This window comes from Barbus barbus, assembly GCF_936440315.1.
Source record: "Barbus barbus genome assembly, chromosome: 31".
Classification (NCBI taxonomy): Eukaryota; Metazoa; Chordata; class Actinopteri; order Cypriniformes; family Cyprinidae; genus Barbus; species Barbus barbus.
In genome coordinates, this window is record NC_136759.1 from 8464917 (window position 1) to 8483026 (window position 18110).

Sequence of the window (18110 nt, forward strand, 5' to 3'; positions counted from 1 at the left end):
GTAGTCTAACCTCTAAGGCCACCGCATCCTTGGTTTCCTTTAGGGCCCAGTTTACCTGGAGGCCCCAGAAGACCTTCTGGACCATGTCTTCCATACGGACCTGGGGGCCCAACCACTCCTGAATAGCAGGAGGTGGATTAATATGAATTTAAGAAGATGTGCAGTCACAGATGTGTGTATATGCTAATTTAGAGCCTGATCTATTTTACCTGGAAGTCCAGTCAGGCCATTGTTCCCAGGTGGTCCAGGTGGACCAGAGCTTCCCCTACACCCTTGTGGACCAGGGTCACCATTGTTTCCTTTGTCACCAGGGGGAGCTATTGGAGAGAAAGAGAATGTTTTTACAGCTCTATCATTTTTTTCAACACATTTCTGTACTATAGAAATACATATTACAGAACAAGAATGAAAGAGGACAGTAACGTTACCTGACAAGCCTCTGTCTCCACCTGGCCCTCTCTCACCTTTTGGTCCTGGCACAGCAATAGATTCACCTTTGTCACCTATACAAGACAGTACAAGGAGGTTTTGCAATTAATATAACGTCAAAGGAGAGTTAAATGCGCAGATTGAATATAATGCGATTGTGTAGTCGTTGTGTGGATCATATGTTTTAATATGTACACGTACACCTTTCAAAGGTTTGGAGTCAGAATTTTATTTTTTTAAGAAACTGGTTCTTTTATTCAACAAGGACGCACCTACTGTAACAAAAGATTATATTTAAAATAAATTCTGTTCTTTTCAACTTTCTATTCATCAAAGAATCCTGAAAATTGTTCACAGTTTATGCAAAAATATTAAGCACAGCTGTTTTCAACATTAATGATAAGAAAGGTTTCTTGAGCATATTAGAATGATTTCTGAGTAATGATGCTGAAAATCCAGCTTCGCCATCAAAGAAATAAATGATATTTTAAAATATATTAGAAAACACTTATTTTAAATTTGAATAATATTTAACAATATTAGCTTTGGTGAGCATAAAAGACTTCTTTCAAAAACAATAAAAAAAACTTACTGATTCCAAAATTTTGAAGGGTTGTGTTGGTTTGAGTATGCAATGTTTCAAGCATTGTATTTTACCTTTAGGACCATCAAACCCAGGGAAACCAGGGGTTCCTGGCAGACCAGACATTCCAGGATCACCCTACAAAGAAACAAGCATTAATGCCTATGATTTACATATAGTCACATTTCATTTACATTAGTCAAGTTTATGAACACTATCTATATCTGTCAGGACAATCATACAAACAACAAAATTAAAATAATTGGGCAAGAATTAAATATTAAGATTCATATTAAAAAAATAACTTCCACTCACTGGATCACCATTATCCCCTGGGAATCCTACAAATCCATTTGGCCCACATTGCCCACGTGCACCAGGCTCGCCGGACAGCCCAGGAATGCCTGGCGGTCCACGTTGGCCACTTTCAAACCCTGGAGGTCCATTACGTCCCGGGTACCCTGGTTGTCCAGGCGGACCTGGGTCACCCTTATTACCTGCAAGTAAACCACATGATGCTGTGAATTTTTTTTTTAAGGTTAAAAAACCAATACAGGATTTGAGTATTTGTTACAGATTTACCCCTTTCTCCAAAGACCCCATTCTCCCCATTAGGTCCAGGTGACCCTAGCTGGCCTTTCACTGGCACTGAAATCATGTCTCCCGGAGGTCCTGGAGGCCCAATGTATCCTGTAAAATACAGGAAACATAAGAACGTGTGTATTTGATACATTTAACTGCCATCATTACATTATACCTGACCTAAAGCATGACAATATGGCATTTCACAGTGTTTTAAAGTACCTTTCTGGCCCTTGATTCCGTTTACCCCTGGGAAACCTGGATATCCATTGAGACCCCTAAAGCCTTTCGGTCCAGGAGCCCCTAAAGGGCCAGTCTTCCCTACGTTGCCAGGATAGCCATCTTGACCAGGAAATCCAGGCAAACCTGAGTTGCAATACCACATGACAACTGAGAATCTGACAGCCTCTTTGTATTTATCTCTAAATATCTATATAACATATTTTAAAATGAGAATTTGATACAACACACTTTAAAAAATAACTACATTTCAGTGTTGAAGCTAATATCTACATGAATTCAGTATATCTTTTTTTTTAAATTAACTATTAATATTAACTCTAATAATAATGATAATAATAATAATGGCATTTAATGTAAATATAATTTTTATTAATAATAATTTATTAGTATTAACAAATAAATGCTTTTATTCAGCAAGAAACTTTCTATTCATTGAAAAATCCCATCCCCTCCCTGCCCCCCCCAAAAACAAAATTCCACAAAAATATTCAGCAACTGTTTTTAACTTTGATATATCGGTATAGTAGAATGATTTCTGAAGGATCATGTGACATTGAAGACTGTAGACATGGCTGCTGAAAATTTTGCTTTGCTTCACAGGAATAAATTACATAAAAATAAATAAAAATAGAAAACTTAAATGTTGCAAACCACAGTTAGCGATTTGTTTAAATGTCACGTCACACTCTTTACCCTTTGGTCCAGGGCCTCCAGGGTTTCCACTGTCCCCTTTGAGTCCTGAAGGACCCTGAAGGCCTGCACGTCCCTGATAGCCTGGGGTACCAGGCTTACCACGTTCTCCTTTGGCTCCAATGCCTGGAGATCCCGCCCCCCCAGGTGGTCCTTTCTCTCCAGGGCAGCCTAACACAGAAAAGTGACATTATTATGAGAACAATCTCAACAAGCTTCTGTTCATACAGTGACACTGTAGATCCAGGTGACAGTGTCTACTCACCTCTCTGTCCAGTGAAGCCTGGTTGTCCTGGTTTACCAGGTGGACCAGCTTGTCCTTTGTCACACAGCTCTGGTCTCCCACCTGTGCCACCAGGTGCTCCTGGTGTACCATCCATTCCTATTTCCCCTTTTCTACCAGGAAGTCCAGGAACTCCTGATGCACCTGCAGAAAAAGTTAATCAATACCGATGGACATTCTGGGATATTTTCAGATCCTACAACCTTTATTTAATAACCGTTAAATACTGTTTTCTTTATATCCTATTGCTGTTTGCCCGATATTACTCAACTCTCAATGTCTCAATGTAGTACCTTGCAATCCAGTTGGTCCAGGAGGTCCAGGGACACCTTTAGGGCCCTGATGTCCCTGAATCCCACCGGGCCCCATCAGTCCTGGGGCCCCGGGAGTAGAGTCTCCAAAAGACCCTTTCAGACCCTGGGGTCCACGATTACCAGGTGTGCCAGGTGAGCCACTAATACTGGTGCCATCTTGGCCAGTGTCACCTGGATCTCCTAAAGATCCAACTGGACCTGTGGATGAGATTGCAGGGATATTCGATTTTTGTAATACTTTCCAACTTGATGCGCTCTAGTGGAGTTTATACTGTGGGTATATCATGCGGATATAGAATAAATGATAAATGCATGTTGAATAGAATCAAAGAGGGTTTATTCAAAGATTTAGAAACATTCATAAAGTTGAACAGAAATGTTTGTAAATGCACCAAAATCTTATATTCTCTACCTTGAAATCCTGCTAACCCAATATCGCCAGGGTCTCCACTCTCTCCCTTGGGACCATCTGGTCCAATTTGTCCTTTGCATCCTGGATTTCCAAGCTTGCCTATCTCACCTGGTAGAAAACATGAATGTTTTGGTCATATACTGTATCTGATAACAGTCATCAGTGCTGCGATATTTCTACCATACGAATTGGGTCCCTGTCAATTCATATATTTGCAGTTTTAGAGAAATACTTGTTTAAAGAAATTTAAGAGTCCAAAACAAGCCTCATTTGTTCAATACACATTTTGCACATCTAATTATTCCATGTTTCTTCTTGATAAGTAGAATACATTTGAAATTTGAGAAATTTAAATCTAATTTATTTCAGATTTACAATTATTTCTAAGTTAAATTCTGTCAAAGGAATTAACATTCACACATTTTTTTTGCGACCACTAAATGTCCACCGCATTGTTTTCAATTAATTTTAAAAACATCAATAAAAATATCCAAATTTGAATCTATTGGTTATATCATGTACTGAGTTATAACCACAAAAGTGCACTAATCCAAAAAAATTGGTACCATTTAGAGAATGATTGTAAATAGAACATCAGATCTAGAATTAAAATTGGCACCCAATAATGAGTAGAAGTATGTAAAAATATAATCTGATAAAATTAACAAATATAACAAAGACTTTACACTTTACAGGTACAATACTCTTATTCAGTTTAACATTAAATACTCTTTTACAATACTCACTTCCTCTTATTCCTCTACAATACTCTTATTCCTCCAGTTGTATCATTTCTTTGTTCAACCAAACTGAGAGAACTCTCACTCTTTCACTCAGAAATTATTTCTATATTTACCTTTACGACCAGGCATTCCTTTATAACCAGGGGCTCCCTGTATGTCAGGTCCATAGGGCAGGGCATCACCTATATTAAAAAAAAAAATCAAGACATTCTCACTGACCTCAAACATTTGAACAGTAATGTATATTACACATCACTGTACATGTACATTGACATCCTCCATTCTGACATTTGTTTTCAACAAATTGTATTTATAGTGGATAGCAAAACCTTACTCCGCTTACTGAACGCCTTCCTTACCTTGAACACCTTTAGCACCAGGGGGTCCCGTCTGGCCTTGAGGTCCTGGTTCTCCTGGTTCCCCCCGTCGCCCAACTGACCCCATCATACTAGGGCCAGGAGGACCAGTTGGACCTCTGAGGCCTTTTACACCATCAGCTCCTGGACACCCCCTGTCACCGGACTGACCAACACTACTATCTCCCTGGAAAGGAAAAATTATTATTTTTTTTTTTAAAGAAATTAATTAATGATTGTAAATTACTATATAAATAAACCATTCCGTATATATATATATATATATATATATATATATATTTTTTTTTTTTTTTTTTTTTTTTTTTTTTTTTAATGGTTTTAATGGTCATTATTTTAGGTAAATGAACAATGACACGGTTCAATATGTCATGTGTTGTTGTTCATCTGAGGCTTTATTTTCCAAAATTTAAGACCTGCCAAGGACAAGATATTTTTTTCACGACTAGATAACCAGATTTTTTTTTCACATTCGAACGCTTTCAATAGCGGCACTGTGAGGAGCCGGTTTTTATGTGGAGATTGTTTAAAGAGTGTTGTCCCAAAGAGGTGGATTTAGAGTTTTTTTGCAAAAAAAAGCACAAGTGGATTTAGCTGGTTTTGACGCAAAAGAAAATCTAACTTGTTAAAAACCAATGGATTGTCTAAAGTGACATTTTGGAAAAAAAAGTTATTTTATTCACTAACTAACTACCTTATCATTACCTTTAAAATGAAAATACTGAACCTGATCATAATAAATGCTCATTTAAAAGAAAAGAAGTCTGATGGATTTAGAGGGTTTTGCATCTGAACTCTTCACATATACACACACACACATATATATACATATATATATATATATATATATATATATATATATATATATATATATATATGTATATATATGTGTGTGTGTATGTATATTTATATATACAGTGCCTTGCGAAAGTATTCATACCCCTTCATTTTTTTTTCACGTTTTGTTATGTTGCTGCCTTATGTTAACTGCTTTAAATTAGTCTGAAATAAGTACATTGCATAAGTATTCATACCCTTAACTAAATATTTAGCTGAAGCACCTTTACAGCCTCAAGTCTTTTTGTTTGATGCAACAAGCTTTGCTCATCACCATTTGGCAATTATCTGCCATTCTTCTCCTCACCTCTTTACCTCTCAGGTTCACACTCTGTCAGGTTGGATGGGGGCAGATGCACATTTTCAGGTTTCTCCAGAAATATTTGATTGGGTTCAAGCTCAGGCTATGGCTGGGCCACTCAAGGACATTCACAATTGTCTAAGCCACTCTTGCTGTGTGTTTAGGTCCATTGTCCTGTTGGAAAGTAAACCTTCTGCCCGTCTGAGGTTCTGAATGCTCTGGACTGGGTTTTCAGACTCTCTCTCTATTTTGGTGCATTTAGCTTTTCTTCTACTCTGACGAGTCCCTCAGTCCCTTCCGCTGAAAGTGCCTTCCTTTAAGTGCTTTTTTTGCTAATTCTAAGTGGGTTTTCATGTGTCTACACCGAAGAGAGGATTGAGTCTTGCCACACTGCCATAAAGCCCAGATCGGTGGAGTGTTGCAGTGATGTTTGTCCTTCTGTAGATTTCTCCTATCTGCATATACAATCATGGAGCTCAACTAGAGTGACCATCAGGTTTTTCGTCACCACTCTAACCAAAGTCCTTCTCCATCAATTACTCAGTTTGGCCAGGAGGCCAGCTCTAAGAAGAATCCTGGTTGTTTCAAACTTCTTCCATTAAGGGTAACAGAGACTACATGCTTCTGTGACCCTTCAATGAAGCAGATTTTTTTTCTGAACTCTTCCCCAGACTACAGACTGTTCTTTTGACCCCAGGGCTTGGTTTTTGCTCTGATATACATTATCAGCTGTTGGACCTTTTATTAAGATGTGTGTACCTACTTGACACACTTGACCTGACTTGAATTTACCACAGGCTACCTTCACTCAAAGTCTAGTAACACCTACAAGCAATGTGAATGCTCCAGAGCTAAATTCCAACCGTCCCAGATAAGGGTATGAGTACTTATGCAATGGAATCATTTAAGTTTTTTACTTTTAATAAATTTGCAAAGATGTTAAAAACCTTTTTTTTTTTTTTTGCTTTACCATTATAGTGTATGGAGTGTAGATTGATGTGTAAAAAAGTAATTTAAAGCAGTTTAACATAAGGCAGCAACATAAAGGTGAAAAAAATGTAAGGGTATAAATACTTTCGCAAGGCACTGTGTGTGTGCGTGTGTTAAATCAGATATTATGTTTTCAAATACAGAAGCACATGGATTTTTTAAATTTATTTTAAGCGAGAGAATTTTCTGTTAGCCAAAGTGTTTTACGAAGAGTTTATATTAGTTTAATTGAAAGTGTTTTAGGATATAATATAACGGCTTGGTTTGGGCGAATAATGTCTGTTATAGCACGATGTTAATGACAATGTCGAGAGCGCCTAAAGTTATGCGATCCATGTAATGCACGAGCACAAATCTCTCCACTCGCAAATGGATTTCCTTCACTCACACTTAACTGGACATGTGCTTTTAAATATACATTGTTCTTTTATGAATTGGCTTCGCTCTCGCTCAGATATTACGTGTATGCTCAAACGTTGCCCTCGCATCACTGAAGACCAGAGGAGCTTTTTTTCTAATTCAGGTGAAGAGTAGGCTTTTCTCACTAAATGGAGGCAAGCTGATTATATTCAGCCTTCTCTAGTTATTTATTTTATTAATACTTATTTTAGTTAAGTGCTTAAATTGTAAATATGCATTTATTAAATTATTTTATTTAGTGCATTTGTATTTTGTTGTTTTGTATGTAGTTCAGTGCTTCTGAAATTAGTCAGGGTGCTCTAGTCTTAATGCACATTTTCACATATTTTGTCCCATCTATTGCTATGGTTATCATCGCTATGTCAAACACTGCTACCTCGAGAGCGAATCCCGCATAAATATGCAGATGTCATTCCCGAAACTTTGCAACGTGTGTGTGGCTGAAAGCTATCACTCTTTGTTCATCGCGATCTCACAAAGTTCTGTTATGACCGATGAATCTCACACTGCGCAATTAATATATCACTAATATCGTTTATACACTCTGTCTGTACTACTGCACAACTATCTATGACTTTTTTAAAATTTAATTTTATAATTGTTTAAATATCTTACCAGAGACCCAGGATCTCCAGGAGCACCTATCTTCCCATCATCCCCTTTCCTCCCATTATACCCTGGTTTTCCACATGGTCCAACAGGTCCAATGTCACCTTTCTCCCCTTTAAAATAATGCAAAAAGTTCTGATGTCAGTTTGTATGTAAAATAAAGATGACAGATTTGATAGGTAATTTAGGAAAAAATCAGAATAAATATAAAACTTTAAATCACAATTCTGACATAAGGCTCAGTGATAAATAAACTGCATTATAGTTTCCTTATCAGGCATTTAACATCATATCAGTTTATGCAGTATTATAATATAGGACCTATTCTTAGAGGTTAGACCATTTTGGGTGAGTCTTAAAATGTCCAAAAAATCTATAAAATCCATTAACTGCAAATATGCTTCACCCTTTTTGTAGATCGCCATAACCTCTCCTTTCTTTCCTTTAAGCCCTCTGATACCTACAAAGCCTGTGGGACCCTGAGAAACAACAAGACACACACACACACACACACACACACAAAAAGATTAATTACACTCACAAGCACAATACAAATGTTTTGAATTTCAACCAGGTTTACGTACATTTACACCTCTCCCACCCATCTCTCCTCTAGGTCCGATATCACCACGAGGGCCCTGGAAGCCTTTTTGTCCTGGATCACCAGGGACACCCGGAGGGCCTGGGGGGCCAGGATCACCAGGTAGATCACCAGGGGTTTCACATGCACATCCCCCATCAGGACCTGAAATGAAACACAAAGAATATAAGCACATGGGCTCATACTTGGGTAAGAAAAGATGCGCTCTTTGCCGCGTCCTAATGGACACTGATACACACTACACATAACCTTACAAAATAACCAAAAGCAATCAGCACCATGGACAGCACCAGATAAATACGCACAAAAAAGTATATGGACAATTAAGTCACATCTAAAAATGTATGATAAATATTATATTACATAAAATATATATAAAAAAGCACACATATTTTAAGCAAAACATTTACAGTAACGTTTGACAACAAAATATGTACTGTTCAAAAAATATACTCTTTCTGGTTTAACTGACAAAGGTTTTGGGTAAGAATTTTTAATGGTTTTGAAATACGTCTCTCATGCTGCAGTTATTTCAGTATTGTGTAATATTAATTAGTATTATGAAATAATATTACAATTTAAAATAGTTTAGATTTTTTTATTTTTATACATTTTAAAATCTAATTTATTCCTGTGATGCCAAATTTGATTTCTCAGCAGTCATTACTCAAGTCTTCAGTGTCACATGATCCTTCAGAAATCTAATATGCTGATTTGCTGCTCAAGAAACATTTCTTATCAAATTTTTTAAACAGCTGCTTATTTTTGTGGAAACGGTAATCGGTAAAAAAGCTTTTTTTTCCAGAATTCATTGATTCAAATTGAATAAAAAACAGCCTTTATTAAAAATAGAAATCTTTTGTAACATTATGTCTTTACTGTCACGTTTGATCAATGTATTGAAGCATTAATTTCTTAAAAAGAAATATCACTTGGTTTGCTATTTTGAATCTAATGGAATGATTTTCACACATTTATATTATAAATCTTTATATAAATATAAGATTAGGTATCGGCTATTTGCACTAAGTGTAAATAGCAATAGATGCTATTTATATTAAGTGGAAATAGCATATTTTCTTAGCTATAAATTCTATTTACACTATGTTAAAATAGGAAGATTTTCTTCTATTTATAATACTTATTGCAAATAGTGGCAATTATCTGCACCTCAGTATTGTAGTTCATTATAAAACAGTATGCAATAATGACATATTGAGTGTAAATTATAATAATGGATGCCACCTTATTGAGACAATAAAGCCATCACTACACCTACCCTAAACCCTACCTGATACTTTATTTTCAACTTTTTGATTATTTCCTTAATTTTTATTTAAAATAAATGCATTTCCGTTTTGATATGAGATTTGAAAAGGGAGAAAAATAGTTCGGCAAAAGACGTATTCGAACTTGGGTTGATCGCATCAAAAAGCACACGCCTTACCATCTACGCCACTGGAACTGATGTTTGACAAGCATCTTTTGTATTGTTGACTACCCCACACATTGGTGGGCAGAGTTAGTGTAAATAGACACCCCGATAAGATTATATGTCAATGTATAAAAACTCACCTTTTCTCCCCTGAACACCTTTTAATCCAGAAGGCCCTCTATTTCCAACCTGTCCAGGATCTCCACGCTCACCAGGCAGGCAGTAGTAACCTGTCCCACAGACAGATACTCTCATCACAATGTATTAGCTGTATTTCTTTAGAATGATAGCTCTTAAAATTGCATGGCTTATGTATCTAAGTATTATGTTACATGTATAAAGGTATTAGATAAATGTATGTAGCATGTGACAGTCAAAACATTGTGCTCACCGCAAGCTGTTCACTCGAAACACATGACGAGACAAATGTTGACACCGTAACAGGACGGACATACACACAAAGACAACATGTAAGCAGGCAAACAAAGAAGGATGACATGCTTGAAGAACATACAATAACTTCAGTGATGATACACACACACATCGACATTATCAATAATGTCTACAAAATGAGACATAGGTTAGTGTAACTACGCTAAACATGCAAAATGTTTTATTAATAACAAATGAAAATGACAATTAAGTAAACACTTAAATGTCTAATTATAAAGACTAATGGTTTTCATTTCTTGTCTCTCTCTAACATGCATTTTATACAGGTATTTACAGATACTTTGATGTGACTCAATCACATCAATTTGTCAGGGTTGGTTAAGACAGACAATAGAAAATGTAACAATTCGATGGGGAAAAATCCACATCCACTCACCAGCATTACCAGGAATTCCTTTTTGTCCTTTGGGTCCAGGAAGGCCACGTTTTCCAGGTTCCCCTAGAGGAAGATAGATTACAGGTTACTAAACTATATTACAAAACTATAAAAAAATCTATTATTCTCTCTCGATTTTGACATTTAAATTGGAAGAGTGAGAAAACAGTACAGTACAGTACAAATTTTATAGCAATACACCATTCGAATCTGTACAGGGTCTACTTTTATTTGTATACACTCATAATAACAACAACTAAACTTTGTGGTTTTGAAGAATAAAGAAAACAAACAGGGTGCGCTCTCCGTCTTCTCCGTCTCTGCGGACTGCTTTTAGAAACGCGTCAATAAAATTATGCTCCTGATATAAACATGCTCTTTTTTTTTTTTTTTTTGGTTGTTTGTATTTTATTGAATCAGATACCTGCACCACAGATGATGAATCCTGCTGACTTTCAGTCTCTTCAAACTGTTTTCCTTTGAGAGCACTGCACCAACATCAGAAGTTCAACTACACTGATATTCTATGGTAAAACAAGATCCTTGACTACTGTTATTTTCTTCTTGAATGCATGGGAAGTAGCAGAAACACTTTAATAACACGTAAATATCAGGTATGATTTACTTGTTTCACTTGTTGAACAGAATCTGTTGCAGGAATGACTCAAAGTCTGTTCACATCTCTGTGGTAGATCAGTGTGCACAATAATGTTTCTTTGACCTTCATTATGTATGTTTTGATTATACTGTGTTGTAAATAAAATACAAATAATTTTAAAAACCCATTTTTTCAATCTCCTCACATTCTCTCTTACCTGCCTCAAAGTCACAGTCACACTGATGGGCCATTATGGGGCCATTAGGGGAGGGCCCTTTGTCTCTCAGGTGAAAATCACTTAATATTTAAGGCCATTGCCACTCCCTCGCATATACGCTTTCTATCACAAAACATGTCTTTAAATATTTAAATCAATATATTATTTTCTGTGAGCAAATAAACAAGATGATTTTCACATAATTTTGAAGCAAAAATTCTAGGCTACAAGATCCAGTTCTCAAAAGTCTTGTGAACAACTGTTCTGTATGCACTTTATGGTCTTATTTCAGTGACTTCTAAATTGTAGTTTTTCACTAACCACGCATAAACGTTGCTTTCTCAAAAACACAATCATGTACATAAATGCTGCTAACATATTATTGTAGCCCAGTTTGTGCTGTTTACTAGACTTTTATAGTTTTATTTATTAGACTTTTATAGTTTTATAAGCAACTGAAAAAAGCACAAATGTCAGGGCATGTCAAAAGTTCTCCAGGCCCCAAAAACACCCTCAGACCCCAGGGGGATAAAGTTGATTAAAGGCATCAGAAAATACATTTCTAATGGTAAATAAATGCTGCTCTTTGAACATTCTATTCATTAAATAATCCTAAAACAAATGTATAACAAACTGGTTTCTTGAGCAGAAAATCTGCATACAAGACCAATTATATACTTATTTATATATGGACCAATATACATACACACACATACATAAATATGTATGCATGTATGTATATATTGGTCCATATTTAATTAAATATATAAGTAAATATATACAGTGCACAGCATAAATGAGTACACCCCCTCTGAATAAATATAAAATATATATTTTCTTAATGATCACTAATATATTTCATGGAAAGATGGTAAAATTCAAATGTATTAAACATATACTTAATAAAAACAACAAAATACTCTATATTGCCAAAAGTATTGGGTCACCCCCTCCTAATGAACATGATTACTTTAGTCATTTCTATGAGTACAAATCTTAATGTTAAAGCATATAATGATATTCTAGGGAATTGTGTGCTTCTAATTTTATAGCAACAGTTTGGACAGAACCCTTTTTTATTCTGACATGACAGTGCCTCTGTGTATAAGGCATGGTTCAAAAAGACATGATTGATTCAGTCAGTGTGGAAGAACTTGACTGGTCTGCAGAAAGCCAAGTCCTGATCCCAGCTGAACACCTCTGGTGTGACTTTATATGCAGACCTTGAGCCAAAAACTCACCACCAAACACCAATGACTTGTATATACACTATAAGGAAAAAAGTGTTGGGACACCCCCTTCTTTAGAACAGAAAAGGCACTAACAAAACTGTGGCAACAAAGATGGAAACATAATTCATGCATTTAAAAATTGTATTTCCATCTCTGTTGCAACAGTTTTGGACGTGTCAAAAATGATAGTACACTTATGTACAAGTCATTGGTGTTTGGTGACGAGAATTTTCACATCTGTCCTCCTGGAGGACGACCTCCTTGAATGCTCTGGTCTTTAATGGAGTTTTGCTCAGCTCGTCTCTACAGAATCCCCCACATCTGCTCAAGAATGATAAGATTGAGTGAAATACATGTCCACTGAAGGATTTTCACCTTGGGAGAATGAATATCTCCATTGTCATGCTGAAAACTGCCCAATAATGCAGGGAATGAGGGGAGGGTAGCCGCTTCTGTTTCAAGTTTTTGTATTACATCATAGAGTGGTGTGTGAATTCATGACAGCATTGATAAAGCACAACTCCCTTACACCTTCGGGACTCATTCATCCCTATATAAAAGCTTTACTACTACTGAACGTCACTGTGGGTACCAAGCACTTCTCGCTTCTCCTCTAGCAACACTAGAACATTTTGGATGCTTTTGGATCCGAAAGGATTGACTTGGTCTCTTGAGGCCAGAGTATGGATACCCAGAAGTCTCTATTTTGTAAATATGGGCCTTGGAAGAGGTTAAATGAGTTTATTTTGCTTTGACTACAGTAGGTGATTCTAGTGGGGACAACAACCATGCATGTCACTTCTGCAGGCTGCGTCACACTCTGTGAGATAAAGTGTCACTCTTTTCATAGCTTTTGCCAGCTCTGAGACACTTGCATGTAATTTCTCCTGCTATTTTACTAGCAGAAATTCGCTCATCACTAAATGAAAACAAAACGAAGACCTGATTATTTCAGGAGCCTTGTCACAAGTCCATTGTTTTTGAATGTCAGTGCTACTTCTGCTATATTTTCACACTTAAAACAATAATTTGGTATTCCTCTTGTAACATTGTCCTCTTTTATGCTAAGAAATAAATCACCTGGCAGTTCTCTCCCAAGTGGTTCCACTGCTGCCAGCATTAAGTCTGAGTATTCAGTGGGATATATAACACTTGTCAGGAAATTACTTGTCTTTAAAAGTTTTGGTTCAATATGTTCAACCTGTTGATCAAAAATAGCCTTAAACCTATACACGTTTTTTTGTATTTTTTTAAAAGTAATTTTCAGGAGGGTGTACTCATTTTTGCAACACAACATTTTATCAGTTCGATAAGAAAATCTTATTTTGCTGAATAATTTAGACATTCTTCTTTGGTAATTGATCAAGCAGGCTTGTTGGAACATTATATCTCCAACGAACCCTAACATGTCATCTAAGTAAAGAGTAATTGCTGAATTTGTTAAGTTTTAGAGGGGGTGTACTCATTTATGCTGTGCACTGTAAGTGTTGTCATGGTACCAAAATTTCTGTATTCGGTACCAATACTAGTGAAAATCCATGGTTCTTGGTACCAAAGCAAAACACAAAAACATGCCAATTAAAAAACACATTATTTTATTAATAAAGTTAAACAAAAATAAACTGTACAAAAATGTATGCTTATTTAAAATTGTTTCAAGTTTTTTTTTACAAGTAATAAAACTATGAAAAAAGTAAAGTTTCACCCAAAAGTTTTTGTCATATTTTCTGCTGCCACTGAAAAACGTCTCGGTTACGTACGTAACCCTCGTTCCCTGATGGAGGGAACGGAGACGTTATGTCGTGACGACATTAGGGGATTTACTTGAGAGCCCCGACTGCCTCTGATAAGAGAAAACGCCAATGAAATTTGGCTAGTGGATTTTGCATACCTGAGCCACTCCCCGTGCATACGGGTATAAAAGGGCGACAGGTGCATCCACTCATCAGGTTTTCCGCTGAGGAGCCGAGAACGTGTCCCTGGCAACCAGCGATGGTTCAAGATTGTGGCATGGGGACATAACGTCTCCGTTCCCTCCATCAGGGAACGAGGGTTACGTACGTAACCGAGACGTTCCCTATCTGTCGGTCACTACGAGTTATGTCGTGACGACATTAGGGGTCTATGGAAAGCGCCATAACCTGAACCCCGTCACGACCTTGTGGCATGCAGATGTTGACAAGCTAGCGCGTGACAGACAAATGCGATGCGAAGGTCGCAACCTTCCCGTCGCCCCAGCGCAAATTCGCTAACCTTGGTGCCCGCAGGGACCACTGAGTACATTGCTGCTGGAGATAGCCAAGCCGCTGTTCCTTTCCCCAGAAATCGGAAGGGATTTTGACCTTCTATGAAAGACTGCTTCAAGTCTTTCCTGTTTGTTGTTACAGCCCGGCAGTAACGACGGGGAAGCGAGCCTTCCGGAGAAGGGCGCTACGGAGGCCACACCCTGCCCGAAGGGAGGTAACGTGTGGAGACACTGGTATGGACTGGCCCAAGCCTGGGGCAGTGCTACATACGCCTGGACCCTGGGGCAGATCCTACCTAGGAGAAGGGAGGAAGGCTGCCAGCAGGGTCTGACAGAGCTCTGTCAAAGGGAAGACACGGGTTTACCGTGAGGGAAACCGTACCGTGGATGAATACACATGTGGGATCACCCGAAGGGAATCAAGCCACACGGGCACCTAGCCGAGTACAGGGGCTGACCGGAGACCCGGGCAAGCTAACACCGGTACTGGGCCTGGCGTCAGACTGCTCCGCCCAGCCTGACTGCCGGGGGTGCTGGAGGAACTCCGCCAGGGTTCGCCGTCCGGGGAACTAACTGGAGGAGAGAATAGGCGCTCGTATCCCCGGGTAGGGGGGAATGGCGCAGCAAGCGTGACACCGGCCAACTCTTCCCGCCACTTACCTGTTACCCAACACACGGGAAGAGACTGGCTCAACGCGGAGACTGTAAAATCTCGCGAAGGTGTTCGGTGTCGCCCAGCCCGCAGCTCTACAGATGTCTGCCAAAGAGGCGCCGTGCGCCAGCGCATAGGAGGAGGCAACACTCCGTGTGGAGTGAGCCCTCACCCTGAGGGGGCACGGCTCGCCTTGGGATTGGTACGTCAAGGCGATGGCATCCACTATCCAGTGGGCCAACCTCTGCTTGGAGACAGCCTTCCCTTTCTGCTGACCTCCGTGGCAGACAAAGAGCTGCTCAGAGCTTCTGAAGCTCCGGGTGCGGTCCACGTATATGCGCAGCGCTCTTACGGGACACAGCAACGCCAAGGCTGGGTCTGCCTCCTCCGAGGGCAGTGCTTGCAGGTTCACCACCTGATCGCGGAAAGGCGTAGTGGGAACCTTAGGCACGTATCCAGGCCGGGGTCTCAGGACAACGTGAGAGTAGGCCGGCCCAAACACAAGGCACTCTTCGCTTACCGAAAATGCTTGAAGGTCCCCGACCCTCTTGATGGAAGTGAGCGCGGTCAGGAGCGCTGTCTTGGCCGACAGGAATTTCAGCTCGACTGAGTCCAGCGGCTCAAAGGGACCTCTCTGAAGTCCAGCCAGGACAATAGAGAGATCCCAGGAGGGCATCAGGGGTGGCCTAGGAGGATTTAACCTTCTGGCACCCCTCAGGAACCTCACGATGAGATCGTGCTTCCCCAGGGACCGGCCGTCCACTGCATCGTGATGGGCCGCAATAGCAGCCACGTACACTTTCAAGGTGGAGGGCGACAGCCCACGCTCCAACCTCTCTTGCAGGAAAGAAAGCACCACTCCAATCGTGCATCTTCGAGGGTCCTCCCGCCGAGAAGAACACCAGTCCGCGAACAGACTCCACTTCAGCCTGTGGCAGGCCACTCAAGTCTGCCGCGTCCCATCCAGGAGCTGCACATGGCGGTTCCACAGAGCCGGACGCGGGTGCCGTATGGTGCCGAGCCCCTGAGAAAGAAGGTCCTTCCTCAGAGGGATGTGCCAGGGAGGGGCTGTCGCGAGGAGGGTGAGTTCCGGAAATCAGGTCCGGGTGGGCCAATATGGCGCAACCAACAAGACCTGCTCCTCGTCCTCCCTGACCTTGCACAGTGTCTGTGCGATCAGGCTCACTGGGGGAAACGCATACTTGCGCAGAGCCCGAGGCCAGCTGTGTGCCAGTGCGTCCGTGCCGGGGGGGGCCTCGGCCAGGGGGAATACAGCTGGCAGTGGGAGGACTTGCGGGAAGCAAACAGGTCTACCTGAGCTTCCCCGAATCGACTCCAAATCAGCCGGATCGTCTCGGGATGGAGTCGCCATTCTCCGGGGAAGTGAGCTGTCGTGAGAGCGCGTCGGCTGCACGATTGAGCTCCCCCGGAATGTGGACGGCGCGCAGCGATTTGAGCTGTGACTGACTCCAGAGGAGGAGATGGCGGGCGAGCTGTGACATGCGGCGTGATCGTAGACCTCCCTGCCGGTTGATGTACGAAACAGCCGCAGTGTTGTCCGTGCGGACCAACACGTGCTGGCCTAGGAGCAGTGGCCGGAACTGCTTTAAGGCCAGATGCACTGCCAACAGCTCTAGGCAGTTGAAGTGCCAAAGCAGTCGAGGCCCCATCCAGAGCCCCGAGGCTGCCTGCCCGTTGCATGTAGCGCCCCAGCCCATGCTGGAGGCATCTGTTGTGACAACAACATGCCGGGACACTTGTCCTAAGGGCACCCCGGCCCGTAGGAAGGCAAGGTCCGACCAGGGGCTGAAAGAGCGGCGACACGATAGCGTGATGGTGACACGACGTGTCCCGCGGCGCCATGCCCATCTCGGGACCCGTGAGTGTAACCAGTGCTGAAGTGGTCTCATATGAAGCAACCCGAGCGGCGTGACTGTGGCTACGGATGCCATATGCCCCAGGAGCTGCTGAAACTGTTTCAGCGGAACCACTGTCCTGCCTCTGAAGGAACTCAGGCAGTTCAGCACTGATTGGGCACGCTCGTCCGAGAGACGTGCCATCATACTCACAGAGTCTAACTCCACACCGAGAAAAGAGATTCTCTGCACAGGGGAGAGCTTGCTCTTTTCCCAGTTGACCCGAAGCCCCAACTGGCTGAGGTGCCGGAGCACCAGGTCCCTGTGACCACCCAACTGTTCTCGCGATCGGGCCAGGATGAGCCAATCATCGAGATAGTTGAGGATCCTGACGCCCACTTCCCGTAACGGGGCAAGGGCGCCCTCCGCCACCTTCGTGAAGGCACGGGGAGACAGGGAGAGCCCGAAGGGGAGGACCCTGTACTGCCATGCCCGCCCCTCGAACGCAAACCGTAGGAACGGCCTGTGTCGAGGGCGAATCGAGACATGAGAGTAAGAGTCCTTCAGGTCGATCGCTGCAAACCAATCCACGGAGTGAACTCATCTGCGTCAACATCTTGAACGGGAGCTTGTGT

The 18110-nt window shown here is 40.8% G+C and overlaps 1 protein-coding gene across 1 annotated transcript in view; it reads right to left on the reverse strand.

The window, feature by feature from the left end:
* The window catches only part of col4a4 (collagen, type IV, alpha 4), a gene marked incomplete at its 3' end in the record, with an annotated part of 73570 nt that overhangs the window by 6119 nt on the left and 49341 nt on the right, over positions 1 to 18110 (reverse strand). Inside the window, exons 21-38 of the mRNA XM_079387430.1 lie at positions 10676 to 10738; positions 9987 to 10076; positions 8395 to 8555; positions 8217 to 8289; positions 7817 to 7923; positions 4639 to 4822; positions 4393 to 4461; positions 3537 to 3644; positions 3104 to 3322; positions 2793 to 2954; positions 2531 to 2698; positions 1817 to 1960; positions 1595 to 1702; positions 1328 to 1509; positions 1087 to 1150; positions 429 to 503; positions 210 to 317; positions 11 to 118 (exon numbers count right to left, since the gene is read on the reverse strand). Coding sequence (XP_079243556.1) covers positions 11 to 118; positions 210 to 317; positions 429 to 503; positions 1087 to 1150; positions 1328 to 1509; positions 1595 to 1702; positions 1817 to 1960; positions 2531 to 2698; positions 2793 to 2954; positions 3104 to 3322; positions 3537 to 3644; positions 4393 to 4461; positions 4639 to 4822; positions 7817 to 7923; positions 8217 to 8289; positions 8395 to 8555; positions 9987 to 10076; positions 10676 to 10738 — 2193 coding nt within the window. The remainder of the gene's footprint in view (positions 1 to 10; positions 119 to 209; positions 318 to 428; positions 504 to 1086; positions 1151 to 1327; positions 1510 to 1594; positions 1703 to 1816; positions 1961 to 2530; positions 2699 to 2792; positions 2955 to 3103; positions 3323 to 3536; positions 3645 to 4392; positions 4462 to 4638; positions 4823 to 7816; positions 7924 to 8216; positions 8290 to 8394; positions 8556 to 9986; positions 10077 to 10675; positions 10739 to 18110) is intronic.